The sequence below is a fragment of the Notolabrus celidotus genome, chromosome 21, assembly GCF_009762535.1.
Source record: "Notolabrus celidotus isolate fNotCel1 chromosome 21, fNotCel1.pri, whole genome shotgun sequence".
NCBI lineage: Eukaryota > Metazoa > Chordata > Actinopteri > Labriformes > Labridae > Notolabrus > Notolabrus celidotus.
In genome coordinates this window covers 5617890-5633069 of record NC_048292.1, presented here as the reverse complement: position 1 = coordinate 5633069, position 15180 = coordinate 5617890, and the positions used below count along the sequence as shown (strand labels likewise).

Below are 15180 nucleotides of genomic sequence, written 5' to 3'. Positions count from 1 at the left end.
ATTAGCATACAACTTTAAGAAGAAAGGTACTTTATTGATCACCAGGGGGGAAATTCAGTTTTTTCACTCATGCTATTTTGGACATGCTACATATACAGTTTTTTTGGTATATACATACAAATGCACACACACATGCAGTGAACATGCTTAGGGAGAGATATCAGAGTGAGGATACTGCCGTCAACCAGCGCACCCCGAGCAGTTGGGGGTTCAGTGCCTTGCTCAAGGGCAGCTCGGCAGTGCCCAGGCAAGTGAACCAGCACCTCTCCAGTCACCAGTCCACTTGCCAAACTTCGTCCATACTTGGACTCGAACCGGCGACCCTTCGGTTCCCAAGCCAAGTCCCTATGGACTGAGCTACTGCCGCCGCCGCTCTATAGCCCCCGTCTGGCAGGAATACTGTATTACAACCCGGCAGCTGTAAAAATTGTATTTTTAAAATGCAAAAATTTTCAAGTAACTCTTTGGTTTTTACAAAGTGAACGAATATTCGAAAATCATCGCCCTTCTCTGGTAAATATTTGTCAGCTTTCCTTTGTTGTAATAAATCAGATATTTCAGGATGTTCAGGACTCTTGATCAGACGATAAAAAGGGTGTGAGGACATTTTTTAGTTTGTGAAGTTGCTCCTGGTCGTATTGTTCACATCTCTTCAGACCGCAGAGAGGTTAACAGAAATGAGGAAGAGAAACAACAAATATTCTCAACCACACCAGACCACACACTGCAGCTCTTAGTTTGACACACAGGAAGCTCCACCTCTGACCTCCATCACAGATCTCTCACACACACCCTCTTCATTTGAGTCTTTCTCTAAAGCACACACACACACACACACTCTCTGAACATTGTCCTCTCACTTTGCTTCAGTATGAATATTCATCTCATTTGCATACCGGCTCCATGTGTCGGTCTGAAGGTCAGGTCAGAAATGTTTCCTCTCTGAATAAATCTGATGAAGAGTTTCATCAACTTTCTTCATCTCTCATCTCCTTATTGAACCTCTCCATGCTATGCAAACTCACACCCTCCTCTTCCTCCTCCCTCTGCAGGAGCTGTCTGAGGACCGGGACCTGAACGGGTTTGGAGAGCAGGCCACAGACGTCCAGACCAGACCAGCAGAAGTCCGCAGCGGCACAGCGAAGGACAGGATGGCGTCCATACCGGAGTTTTACGCCGGGAAGAACGTCCTGATCACGGGAGCCACGGGCTTCATGGGGAAGGTGCTGGTGGAGAAGCTGCTGAGGTCGTGTCCTGAAGTCAAAGCCCTCTACATCCTGGTCAGACCCAAAGCCGGACAGTCCATGCAACAGAGGGTCAGCGACATGATGGCCTGCAAGGTAAGAGGACCAAATTCATGTGTTCACTGTGAGGGATTGAGCCTTTAAATTACAGAAGGAGACTCTGACTCTGATGGTGCATGCTGGTCTTTGTGTTGGATTACTGGCTGAGATAGATAGTAGTAGTTGTATCAGCTGGAGTCTGGCATGTCTACAGCAGAGATCCAGAGGAACCTACGAGACAAGGGAGCTCAGGAACTCCAGAACAATCAAACACTGAAGATAAATCCACCACCTGAGAACAAGCTCTGTTACAGTATGACATCACTGCTGAGGCCGTCCAATCAGAGGACTCCAGGCACATTTGGACATTTGACTCTCGGGGTGTTGATTCAAATCACCATTCAAAGAAGGCTTGCTCAAATTGCATTGCGGTCATGAGTGTGTGTTTGTAGAGCGATATGAATTTGCCTGGGAGTTATGGCAGCTGATGTTACCATGGAGAAGAAGGTTCAATGACCCAGAATGGAGTTCAGAGAGAGTCAGAGAGAGTCAGACCGAGAACACTCAGAGGTTAATTCAACCGGAGCTACCTCGTCTGTGAGGAGGTGAGGAAGCTGAGAGAGAGGCTAATAAGGGAACAGAGGGAGGAGAGGAGGTGAGGAAAGGTCCAGAGGCGAGGGAATGGGGGGAGGAGAGGAGGAGAGGAAAGGTTCAGGGGCGGGGGAACTGGGAGAGGAAAGAAAAGGTCCAGGGGAGAGGGATCAGACGGAGGAGAGGAGGTGATTAAAGGTCCAGAGGCGAGGGAACGGGGGGAGGACAGGAGGTGAGAAAAGGTCCAGAGACGAGGGAGGAGAGGCGTAAGGAGAGGAGGAGAGGAGAGGAAAGGTCCAGAGGCGAGGGAACAGAGAGGATAGGAGGAAGGAGAAGGGGTTAGGAATGGTCTTTTGGCGAGAGAGGAGAGGAGGGATGAGAGGAAGTGAGGAAAGGTCAAGGGGCCAGGGAGCAGGGAGGAGAGGCGAATAGAGAGGAGGTGAGGAATGGTCTTGGGGCGAGGGAACTGTGGGAGGAGAGGAGGGAGGAGGTGAGGTGAGGTGAGGAAAGGTCCAGAGACGAGGGAGGAGAGGCGTAAGGAGAGGAGGAGAGGAGAGGAAAGGTCCAGAGGCGAGGGAACAGAAGGAGGAAAGGAGGTGAGGAAAGGTCTGGTTGTGAGGGAACAGAGCGAGGAGAGGAGTAAGGGGAGGAGGTGAGGAAAGGTCCAGAGGGAGTGGTAAGAGGGAGGATAGAAGGTGAGGAAAGATCAAGGGATGAGGGTAGGAGAGGAGTAAGGAGAGGAGGTGAGGAAGTTTCCAGTAGCGAAGGAACACAGGGAGGAGAGGAGTCCGGAGAGGAAGGTCCTAGGCAAGGGAACAGAAAGGAGAGGAGGAAGGAGAAGGGGTTAGGAATGGTCTTTCGGCGAGAGAGGAGAGGAGGGAGGAGAGGAAGTGAGGAAAGGTCCAGGGGCGAGGGAACAGGGAGGAGAGGCGAATAGAGAGGAGGTGAGGAATGGTCTTGGGGCGAGGGAACTGTGGGAGGAGAGGAGGGAGGAGGTGAGGTGAGGTGAGGAAAGGTCCAGAGACGAGGGAGGAGAGGCGTAAGGAGAGGAGGAGAGGAGAGGAAAGGTCCAGAGGCGAGGGAACAGAAGGAGGAAAGGAGGTGAGGAAAGGTCTGGGTGTGAGGGAACAAAGCGAGGGGAGGAGTAAGGGGAGGAGGTGAGGAAAGGTCCAGGGGGAGTGGTAAGAGGGAGGATAGAAGGTGAGGAAAGATCAAGGGATGAGGGTAGGAGAGGAGTAAGGAGAGGAGGTGAGGAAGTTTCCAGTAGTGAAGGAACACAGGGAGGAGAGGAGTCCGGAGAGGAAGGTCCTAGGCAAGGGAACAGAGAGGATAGGAGGAAGGAGAAGAGGTGAGGAATGGTCTTTTGGCGAGAGAGGAGAGGAGGGAGGAGAGGAAGTGAGGGAAGGTCCAGGGGCGAGGGAACAGGGAGGAGAGGCGAATGGAGAGGAGGTGAGGAATGGTCTTGGGGCGAGGGAACTGTGGGAGGAGAGGAGGGAGGAGGTGAGGTGAGGTGAGGAAAGGTCCAGAGACGAGGGAGGAGAGGCGTAAGGAGAGGAGGAGAGGAGAGGAAAGGTCCAGAGGCGAGGGAGCAGAGCGAGGAAAGGAGGTGAGGAAAGGTCCAGGTGTGAGGGAACATAGCAAGGAGAGGAGTAAGGGGAGGAGGTGAGGAAAGGTCCAGGGGGAGTGGTAAGAGGGAGGATAGAAGGTGAGGAAAGATCAAGAGATGAGGGTAGGAGAGGAGTAAGGAGAGGAGGTGAGGAAGTTTCCAGTAGCGAAGGAACACAGGGAGGAGAGGAGTCCGGAGAGGAAGGTCCTAGGCAAGGGAACAGAAAGGATAGGAGGAACGAGAAGAGGTGAGGAATGGTCTTTTGGCGAGAGAGGAGAGGAGGGAGGAGAGGAAGTGAGGAAAGGTCCAGGGGCGAGGAGGGAACAGGGAGAAGAGGAGAATGGAGAGGAGGTGAGGAATGGTCTTGGGGCGAGGGAACTGTGGAAGGAGAGGAGGGAGGAGGTGAGGTGAGGTGAGGTGAGGAAAGGTCCAGAGACGAGGGAGGAGAGGCGTAAGGAGAGGAGGAGAGGAGAGGAAAGGTCCAGAGGCAAGGGAACAGAAGGAGGAAAGGAGGTGAGGAAAGGTCTGGGTGTGAGGGAACAGAGCGAGGAGAGGAGTAAGGGGAGGAGGTGAGGAAAGGTCCAGGGGGAGTGGTAAGAGAGAGGATAGAAGGTGAGGAAAGATCAAGGGATGAGGGTAGGAGAGGAGAGGAGGGAGGAGGTGAGGTGAGGTGAGGAAAGGTCTGGAGGCGAGGGAACATAGGGAGGAGAGGAGGTGGGGTAAGATCCAAATGTGTGGTGTCAGCTGTATCAGGCGGAGCAGCAAAGCATGAGTCAACAGAAAACCTCCAAACTACACCGACTTAATGAGGTTCAAAGCATCGACGAAGAGTGTGTGTGTGTGTGTGTGTGTGTGTGTGTGTGTGTGTGTGTGTGTGTGTGTGTGTGTGTGTGTGTGTGTTATTATGTGTGTGTCTTTTTTGTGTGTTCTTGCCTGTAAGTATGTTTGTGTGTGTGTGAGTCGTTGTGCTCCGCTGTGTGCTTGTGCTGCTCTGCTTGGCTGTTGTTGGCCTCAAACTGTCAGCACACCTAAGAAAATCACACTTTGGCTTTCTCTCTCTCTCTCTCTCTCTCTCTCTCTCTCTCTCTCTCTCTCTCTCTCTCTCTATAGCATCTATTTTTATCTCTCTCTCATTGGACTCAGGTAGTGCGTCTATTATCCCTCTCAGTGAAGTTACAGTTTGAAGACTGATCTTTTATTTCAGCTCTACCTGTGTGTTTGAATCTCTCTCTCTCTCTCTCTCTCTCTCTCTCTCTCTCTCTCTCTCTCTCTCTCTCTCTCTCTCTCTCTCTCCCTCTCTCTCTCTCTCTTTACAGTATGTAGAATATTAAAGTTTTACACCTGCATGTGTTGACTGCAGCGATGTGTGCGTCCTCAGACCCTCCCGCTCAGATATTGACGTCTCATTTATCCTCCGCTCGTGTTTACAGAATCTCCCCCCCGTCTCTGATTTCCGTTGTATTTGGCATCAGTCTAATCGTGTGTCCACTATCAGGACTCCACTTGATGCTCTGCCAGGCGCACACTCACTCATGCTCGCTCTGCATTCAGAAGTGATGTCATTCAATTTCCATGACCGAGCCTGGAGCACTAATTGCTATTCATGCCGGTCCTCAGGTCAGTTTGATTCTGTTCGGCGTGGGGATAATTCATGAAGGAGAACAGTGGTTCTTGTCTCTGGAGGAGCCTCTCTCCTCATCCTGCCAGCCAGGCTGGTATCTTTCTTACCACCTGTTGCTAGGTAACTACCCAGAGATCTGTCCCGTGGTGTTTTTTCAAAGGGTGTAATCTGGAGAGCTGCCCCGAGGAGGGAGAAGGACAAACCGATAGGAATCTCATTGTCTGTGTGCATCTCTGCAGCTTCCTGACATTTAAGACCTGTCTGTCTGTCTGTCTGTCTGTCTGTCTGTCTGTCTGTCTGTCTGCCTGCCTACCTGTCTGTCTGTCTGTCTGTCTGTCTGTCTGTCTGCCTACTTGTCTGTCTGTCTGTCTGTGTGACTACCTGTCTGCCTGTCTGTCTGCCTGCCTGTCTGCCTGCCTGCCTGTCTGTCAGTCTGTCTGTCTGCCTGTCTGCCTGTCTGCCTGTCTGTCTGTCTGCCTGTCTGCCTGTCTGTCTGTCTGTCTGTCTGCCTACCTGCCTTTGTATCTGCCTGTCTTTGTCTCTGTCTGCCTGTGTGTCTTCCTGCCTGTGTATTTGCCTGTCTGTCTCTCTGGTCGACTTCTGGCCTGATGAGGCCTCCACATTTTCCAGTGACAATGCATTACGCCATGCTGCATCTTCCCCAAGCTGCTCATAGCGCTGGGGTCAAAGGTCGGGGGGAGAGGCTGGAGGTGGGACACTCTGGTAGGATGGGATCTTGTGGAATTTTGCTTAGGAGTCAGAGGAGAGGACAGGAGGCGGTTTTACTCTGTTCCTGTGAGATCAATGAATGGATGGATGATCCTAAAACCAAAAAAGGTTCATTTGGACATAAGTGGATATAACAGTCATCTCTGATGTGAACGCAAGCGAGCAGAGATCTGGTCTGAACTTCTAAGGTTTTAATTTTCTTTACTCATCGTAGAAAGTCAAGGATTCATTTCAGGTTCTCATCTTTCTTCAGGTTCAACTTCCATACCTCATATTTTTGTGGTGAGTTTCTTCTTCTCTGCTCTCGTCAGTCAGGCGTCATGTCAGCACACCCTGACTGATTGAAGGTCTGACTTTACGACTCTATGAAAAGACGTCTGCACGTGTCGCAGCACAGACTTAAATATCTCCTTTCAGAAATCATTCCTGTTGTGCCGTGACGTCACTGCTCATGCAGAGACATAAGCCACGCCTGCGTCCTGTCAGTTAGTCAGAGCGGGTTGGTATGAGTTAAACAATGAGGGTGTGGGTAGACCGGCACGAGTCTATGTCACAGATCAAATCTCACGTGTGGATATGTTGATGCTCATGCAGATTGTTTCCTTTGTTTCTGAGCCAATCTTGCATTTTTCTAGTATTCTTTGTAATGCAGGGATGCATGTTAGAGACACGTGGATGCAGCACATGGAAGTTTGTGTCTGCAGTGAAAGATTACTTCCTTATTTCACTCCATGTGTTGTTAAATACACTCCTCAGCCCTCCCCTCTCTCTCTCTCATTTGTCTGTAGACTTGAAGTCTAAATCAGACTCCTGCTCTGTGGTTTCAGTCCCTTGCACATTATCCCTCTATGATCCGTTTTGACTAAATCGTCTCATTGATTTCCTCCCGTTTGCATCCCCAGCCAGGTGATCGTTCTCAGCCGTATAAATATTCAGGAGTTATCGATCCGCTCTGGCTCCAACAGGCGTCTCTGTGTTTCCACTTGTGGAGCCGATGAAATCCTCGTCTGAACGGTTAATGCCAGCTGTCAGCACAGGCTACACCTGAAGCACCCACCTCTCGATCCTGAAGCGAGATCAGACTGTTCTTAACACGCCTGCTTGCTGGAATTATAATCTGAACCCTGCTATTAGTGTGTGGAAGTGTGCTTAATTATGATGAGTCGAAGCTCTGTCAAAACAGCAAGTTTTAGGGACGAGAGCGAGAGGAGGTCGACAGCGCTGCACAGTGACAGCTATTAGAGAGACGGGCTCCTCCCATGAGATAAAGACGAGGGGGACCGATGCTGCTGCTGCGTGTAATTAGGCCACATTAACTCCAGTTTATGAAACAAATTAGCACATTGAAACGTCACTGTGGCAGTCATTGAGAGGAGGGAGACATGCATAGAGGGATCTGAGTTCTTTAGGGGAGTGTTGTAGCTCAGCCCACACAGCATGTGCACACTGTGTGTCTCTCCACATCCATACGGCTCCTCAGATACCTTCATTAGGAGGCTCAGTGAAGTGATGGTGTTATGGCCTCAGTGCTCCGATGAAGACACAGTGAAGGAGGATCACTTTCCTACATCTGTGCACTAAAACCATCTCATACACAAAGTCTGAGCCGCTCTGTGAGAAGAGACATTCACTCAGACGATCAAAGGTTTCTAGGCTAAGCTAAAGAATGCCTTCAAAACTTCTAAATCTGTTAAAGAGTACCTTGAATCAGAAACAGAAGTGCCTTAAAGGAGGAGGAGAGCATGGTATAAACAGCTCAGATACTGAAACGGATACAATAGATAAAGGGTACCTTAATACAGGCTACAAATGGTACTTTCAAATCCAGAAGCTTAAGGCTTTAAAATCACACTCTGTAGATTCTACCGAATTGAAAGGGTACCTTAAAACAGCCCCGAGTATACTTTCAAATTGGTACCCTAACATCAAAGCTGAAGACTTTAAAAACACTCTCCAAATTCAGGTACCTGAAAACAGAAGCTAAAGGCTTGCTTGAAGCACATGCTAAATGGTAATTATATCAAACAGCTAACATAAATAAAGTGTAACAAAAGCAGTTGTATACCTCAAAACAGAAGTTTAAGGATAGATTGAAAGACACTTGGGGTACCCTGAAAGAGACTCTGTGGACACCTTGAAACAAACACAGCTGGGTTACCTGAATCAGAAGATCAAGGAACCCTTAGAACTTCAATGTGTTGAAACAAAATATAAAAGCTACTCTGGAACTTTAGAGTACCTCGAAAAAGACGGTAAAGAGTATCTTGTAAACAAACTCATAAAGACAGCTATGAATTAAAGTTTCTGTGTACCCAAAAACAGATGTTGCAGGATCAATTGAAACAGCCTCTTGGGGGTACCTTGACAGAGACTCTGTGGATGCCTTAATACAACCTAAAAGGGTTCCCTTAGTCTGAAGCAGTTTCCAAAGGGTACCTTGAGACGTACCCTTGTGGGTTCAGGGTACCTAGAGCTGGTTCATATCCTGAGCTAGTAGCACTAAAGGATATCTTTAATAGACTTCAAGGAGTACTTTGAGACAGACCCTTCTGGATTCAGGGTACCCAAAGCTGATTCCGCTTTGGGTACCCTGAACCAGAAGCCCTGAACCACACTAAACCAGAAGCGTGTTCATCTTTGGGTACCCTGAACCAGAAGCTAAAGGATATCTCAAACAGACTCCAAAGAATACTTTGAGAAAGACGCTTTGGGTACCTTGAAACAGAAGCAAAACCTCAACATGTACCATCACTATATTTGGGATAACATCTAAATGAAACAGATGTTCCTTAACCTGATCATAGAGGTTTTCTTCGTCCCGGAGCTGAGCATGAACACAGAGCGTCATTCAATCTGAAAACATGGTCTGTGAATTTAATCCAGGCTGCAATCCTGTCGTCACTAAAGCATAATGAGGAGTTTATCCACATACAGTGTTCTCTGTCTCAGAGAGGATAGTGTTCATGGAGATTACTCAACACAATCTGATTCTGTAAACCAGTCTGCTGTAATGTTGGAGCCCATGAGACAGGTTTTTAATGACTTCACACTGAACAACAGAGAACAGTGTAAAAAGTTCAAAGGGCTCAGAGTTGTAAAAATGGAAGATGATTTTGAAGCATGCTCCTCTGAGGCTGCTGCAGTAATGATAGAAAATGTGCCCCGGGCTTTTCCTGTTATTGTTGCACCTGAACCACAAAGTGCAAAGAGCCTGATTTACATTTCACAGAAGAACAGGAACTTTGGTTCAGATTGAATCATTTTGTAAGTTGTTTTTTTGGACAGCTGAAGAGAGACAGGAAATACAAGGAGCAGAGCAGTCATTAGGGTTCATCCTCAGGGGAGAGAGAGAGAGAGTGACTGACCTCGCAGAGAGTTCCTCCAGTACATCCGGTTGAAGCTGACATGTTGCTGACATGTTGGTGGTTTCTTACCTGAGGGGGGAGAGGTCAGAGAGTCATCAGAGTTATTAAGGATCATCATCTGGGAACCATGAGAGTCTATTGAAAGCCAAACAGACGCTGCAGGTTTTTAAATAAGGAATCAAAATGCTGTTTCTTTGGATCTTCAGCATCTTCTGACCTGGAACATTTCAGAATCTACATCTATGAACCCAACATGAGCTCTAAACTTCACGCTGGCTTTCTTTAAATGACTTTTAATTACTGACATTTAAAGCCTCTCCGGCTGGCTAAGTCCGTGTCACACGCTCCAAGAAGCAAACGGCTGATTTCACCTTTCAGTCCTGATCTTTAATGAGGAAACAAAGGCCTGCAGCACAGACTATAAACTGGCTCTTATTTCTGACTGCTTGCTGTTGGAGGGTAATGAAATTCGTCTCGAGTCAGCATGAGCTCACCGTCTCAGAGACGGGAATGTGATGCCACCAGCATACCGAACACAGAGCCCAGAAAGTCTACATCTGCTGTCACTGTAAACCCTGTTACTCCGCTCGTATTGATCTGCTCAGTTGAGCTGTGTACAGCGATGCCCTCGAGCCAGACATGAGAAAACCCACTTCCATTAGTTCAGTGTGATGAGCTTTGATCACTCAGCTAAGCTCTTAAGAAGATGTGAGATTCAGAGTGGAGTCAAATGAAGAGAGAGCTGACAAGCTAACACTGTTTGTGCTTACCTCAGAGTCCTCCACCAGGACATGTGGTCCCTCATATAGTCATTTGATATACGACTCAGCAGTTTGTTCTTCAGGGTGAAGGTCTGGGACATTTTACTGAGAGTTAAGGTGCTGGTTAGGGTCCTCATCTGGGTACGGGACAGGTTGCTGGATAGGGTGCTGGTTAGGATGCTAGTTAGGGCGCTTTTTAGGGTGCAGGTCAGGGTGCAGGTTAGGGTGCAGGTTAGGATGCTAGTAAGGGCGTTTGGTAGGGTGCTGGTAAGGTTGTAGGTTAGAGTGCAGGTCAGGATGCTGGTTAGAGTGCTAGTAAGGGTGCAGGTTAGGATTCCAGTTAGGGCGCTTGCTAGGGTTCTGGTTAGAGTGAAGGTTAGGGTACTGGTTAGAGTGCTGGCCAGGGTGCAGGATAGGGTGTTAATTAGGGTACAGGTCAGGTTGCGGGTTAGGATGCCAGTTAGGGCACTTGATAGGATGCTAATTGGAGTGCAGGTTAGGATGCTGGTTAGGGTGTTAGTTAGGGTGCAGGTGAGGGTTCTGGTTAGAGTGTTGGTCAGGGTACAGGTTAGGGTGCAGGTTAGGTTGCTGGTCTGGTTACTAGTCAGGGTGCAGGTTAGAATGCTGGCTAGGGTGCTGGTTAGGTGCATGTTAGGGCACTTGTCAGGCTACAGGTTAGGTTGCAGATTAGGGTGCTGCTCTGGGTGCAGTTGGCTGTTGGTCATTTTGCAGGTTAGGGTTTATCTCAACAGGTAACGAGAGAACCTGGCCGGTATCTGAATCATGAGATCTACTCACATCCTTCATAGAGTGCTGGTCAGGGTGCTCATTAAGGTGCTGGTCAGGGTGCAGATTAGGGTGCTGCTCTGGGTGCAGTTTAAGGTGCAGGTCAGTTTGCAGGTTAGGGTTTATCTCAACAGGTAACGAGAGAACATGGCAGGTATCTGAATCATGAGGTCTACTCACATCCTTCATAGAGTGCTGGTCAGGGTGCTCATTAAGGTGCTGTCAGGGTGCTGGTCTGGTCTTAGTTTAGGGCGCAGGTCAGTTTGCACTTTTTCTCAAAAGGTAACAAGAGAACCTGGCCGGTATCTGAAATGATGAGGACTACCCACATCCTTCATGTGCAGGCTGTGGTGCACCAGAGGAGTTTTAGTCATTGTTAGTGACATTTCATAGAAACCCTTTTTCCGTTAAAGGTCTCTGAAGGTGACGTCATTAAAAGTCTCGTCTTTGCTTGACAAGCACTCAGAATCTGACAGATATTTGAGTGAGCTCTGTTCAGGGATTTTAAAACATGAAGAGCAGAAACATGTCGTCTGTGATGGTTTTTATTAAGGGCTGAAGAACTTGCAGCTGTGACCTTCAGTCTGTTAAGGTCATCTGCTCCTCCTCTGACGGCGTGGCGAGCACAGTCATCATTAGCTCTGCCTCGCACTCTCTCCTGCTGCGACCAGCCCTGCTCTCATATACCAGAATGTTCTCCAGAGTCATTGCAGAGTTGACCTTTTGCCATCATAAACTTTTCCAGCACTGCAGAAAAATAAAAATGCTTCCCTCTCCACTTTAGCATCTCTTCAGAGTTCTGCCTTTCACTTTCTCGCTCCGTCGTCACTTTCCTCAGGGGAGAGGTCTGCTTGAAGTTAAAGGGCAGTTAGTGAGAAGAGAGGCTGTTTTGAATGGCATCTCGGGTTGCCCGGGCTGAAAGGAAAGTGCCATTAGTGTTGGGTTTCTGTAGAAGTCCAGACAGCGGCTGTTTTGAGCACTCTTGGTGGAAGATTTATCGCCCTCATGGTCTTTAAAAATGTCCAGCGTGGAGGAAGGACAAGTGGTGGCCACATGTACGGTCCACTCCTACAAGACCCCGGACAAATCATTCACAGACTGAGTTTATAGACGAGCTTTAACGACTCGTTAAAGACCTCAATCAGTGTCGTTCAAGGCCATGACTTGTTTGCATAACCACAAAATGCCCCTCTTAAACCTTCGTGGTGACCCTGCAGAAGTCACTGTGGGGATGTTTTCACCCTCTGAGTTGTGCTGAGGAAACAAACTGATGCACCATTGTCTCCTTGTACAAAGCAGTTTTCTCAAAGACGGCTGGTGGGTCGGAGAACGGGTGTGATGGTAAATGTGAGCGGTGGAAGCCTGGCACAAGAAAGGAGCCTGAAACAAAGCAGCAGTACAATCCCACAATGCCTTTCTCTGCCTGCGCCCCGTAACAAAGAGAGCTCTGAGGCCCACAGGGACGGCCTCGCTCACCCCTCTGACCCTGATGCTCTCTGTCTCCTCTGGATCTTTCAACAGGTCATCTTTGGCCGAGTCAACGATTAAACATCCTGACCCTCGCTAGTCCGCACCAGAATAGCTAGCTGATTAAACAGAGAATTAATATTTGTATTATTATCTAAGCTGTAGTTCAGCCTCCCTCCACTAGCTGGAGCTGTATCTCTAGTTAATATCTGCTGCCATGATGCTCTAAAGCTCTACTACCTGGATGTAAACAAACACAGGGGACAGATGTCATCTTGTAGCACGGCGTGGTTTTTCAGTGTGTTGATCTAGTAAATGGAGATAAAGTTGTATGTAGGCTGTGTCTGTTAAACTGACATACAGTGTGTGCCGATAGAGAAATTAGCGATGTAGAGCCAAGTCGTTTTTTGAACCAGGCTGTAAACATGTTTATTAATCCTGCAAATATCGTCTTTTTTGAAGGGGTGTGTATGTGGTTTTCAGTGTTTCTGCAGCCAGCCTCAAGTGGATTCTCGATGAATTGCAGTTTATAACACTTCCACATGGGCTTCATAGTTTGAGACCGGAGGTTGCCGCTTGGCGGGAACACATAGCTGTTGGCTAGGAGGCTCAAACCCTGCCTCTTTACCTCTCACTAAGTTTGGTTGAGTTCAGCATTACCAATATGGCTACCGCCGACGATTGGCCTCAAAACAGCGCTTCAGGAACACATGGGTGACGTCATGGATACTACGTCCATTATTTATACAGTCTATGATGAGGTTGTAAACCTGCAAGGAGGACTGAAGGCTGGTGGTGGTAGAGACACTTTGCAAACCAATGTGACACCTGCAGGCTGTGTGATCCTGAGTTTAGCTGCGTATATAAACTGTATGAGTGTGAGTGTTTTGTCACTTTTAGACTGGTCGGTTAGTCTGAATTTATATTTCTGGCTTAACAGTTAGGAAGTGAGTCACTTCAGAAGCTCTTTAATAGTATGGGCATTAGAACCGCTGTGGTTTGGTTTCAGTAACAGTCGTAAACCTCATGAATCACAGTCATAGCCTGACAAGTATTTGACTGTTGAACTTTCTCTTTGCTACTCTCAGATCAATAACTGATATGGATCAACCTGCAGATCCTCAAAAGACCTCCACAGTTCCTCTTTTCTACCTGAGCTTCTTGTTAAAGTTGAACCCTCAATCTGTCGTGCTCCTGACAGCCGACAGATCTCAAGACTTGAGAAGAAATCTTGCCTGTTGTGAGAGTGTGAAACGTTCTTGCACACACAACCATCCAGGTTTTTGTGGGCGATGGACAACCGCCAGGATGCGTGTGGTTTGTTTGTGTTGCCAGGCTACACCCTGAAGAGGAAGTTGAACTGCGGTCAGAAGATGACATCAACAGCTCGGTGAATCAGGCGGCAGAAAGGGAACACTTTGTGCTCTTTAACTCTTACACGTTTGGTATATTTAGAAAGATTTTAGCATGAAAGCTGCTCTCCATCGTTCACCGCCCTTTAGGTCTGTTACTGCCAGCTGTTGGCTTAAAGCAGAGGGAGGGAAACCTCAGTCGTTTTTTGGCATTACATAATGAAGGCAGAGCCGCATGCATCCCCATCCCCCAAGCTGGGAGCTGTTGAGGGCTGGGACCTTGCATACTGTACATCGGGGCTTGTGCCTAATATGGGCTGCGTTTGGTGTTCTGGTGAGGCGAGGGAGAGTCTGATGAGGATACAGAACATGAATCTAAACAGCTGCTGAAGCTGTTTAATTCAACATCTGCCCTCTTCAGCGAGAGCGCTCTGCTTAAGAGGACAGCTGACACAGAGAGAGAGACGGAGCGGCAATTTCATGACTCAGTCAGAGAGACAGCACTCCTCTCCTCTCCTCTGTTATTCCTCTCCTTTTCTCTGCTGCCCCTCTGTGATACACGTCAGCCATGTTGGCGGCAAAGCAAGCGTTCCTCTTTGCAGCTCCTGATTGCAGCTGCACAGAAAAAAAGTATGACGCAACTTGACATCCAGCTGACTTTCTCTGCTTCCTTTGGTTAGACTCTACCAGTTCAGCTCAGTGGTGCGGTTCTGCAGGGGGTTGTGATGCAGTGCTCAAGCGCTCTGCAGGGTGCAACCAGGGTGTCGGGCGGTAAAAGGTTTGGCACATTTAGTAGACGAGAGTTCACTTTCCTCTCTCTGTGGTGGAATGTGGTGCAGCTCTCGGCGGGCAAACAGCAGCGCTAACAGGTGGAGTAATGTCACACAAGAGGGGCTGTGTTTCGGGATGCACATGTGCAGGACGGGGAATGAAACACACTTGTCGCCATCAGTCATGCAGCCTGTGAGCAGCGTGTTTGACCCTCTGGTTGAAGTCGTCCTGCTCTTTGAGTTTGGGAGTAATTTTCAAACAGAACAAGGATCCTAAAATCAAAAGAAGTAACACCTCTTCAGCCTGACAGTCTCCTACAACCTTACACCAGTTTCTGTAGACAGCTGCAGACACTGGGTTGACCACATTCCCTGAAAATCAGCTCACATAAGACAAACAATAGCTAAGTGACGTGTTGTTTTGCTGTGAGAGCATGCAGTCACATGAAGTCTCTTTCTTCCTGTTTGCCTAGATCACTTTTCAAGGAGGGCACCTGTTGTTTTTTCTCTTTGGAGGGTTTTAGTATCTAAAATCAGGCTTGAAGTTCAATTCAGTTCAATTTAAAACCTTTATTTATTCTCAAAAAGACATTGAGGTTTCCCTCATTTCCAATGTCATCAAGATCACAGGCACATTAGAAACAACAAAAAAACACAATCATTCACAAAATAATGGATTGATTAAAACAGATACAGTTTGAGACACAGTGGTCTGAGATCAAAGTCTTAAACTCTGCAAAAGATGGAGAGGATGTCAGCTTTAAAGTCTGTTGGAGGGTCTTCCATGATTTAGGGGAATCAATGGAAAATGCTGATCGACCCAGTTCAGTATTTACTCAGGGTACTTTC

At 48.1% G+C, this 15180-nt stretch overlaps 1 protein-coding gene across 4 annotated transcripts in view; it reads left to right on the top strand.

Moving 5' to 3' along the window:
• The window catches only part of si:dkey-97m3.1 (fatty acyl-CoA reductase 1), a 68469-nt gene that overhangs the window by 29886 nt on the left and 23403 nt on the right, over positions 1-15180 (top strand). For all 4 annotated transcript variants that reach the window (XM_034673654.1, XM_034673653.1, XM_034673652.1 and 1 more), the window contains exon 2: positions 1053-1340. In XM_034673654.1, coding sequence (XP_034529545.1) covers positions 1053-1340 — 288 coding nt within the window. The remainder of the gene's footprint in view (positions 1-1052; positions 1341-15180) is intronic.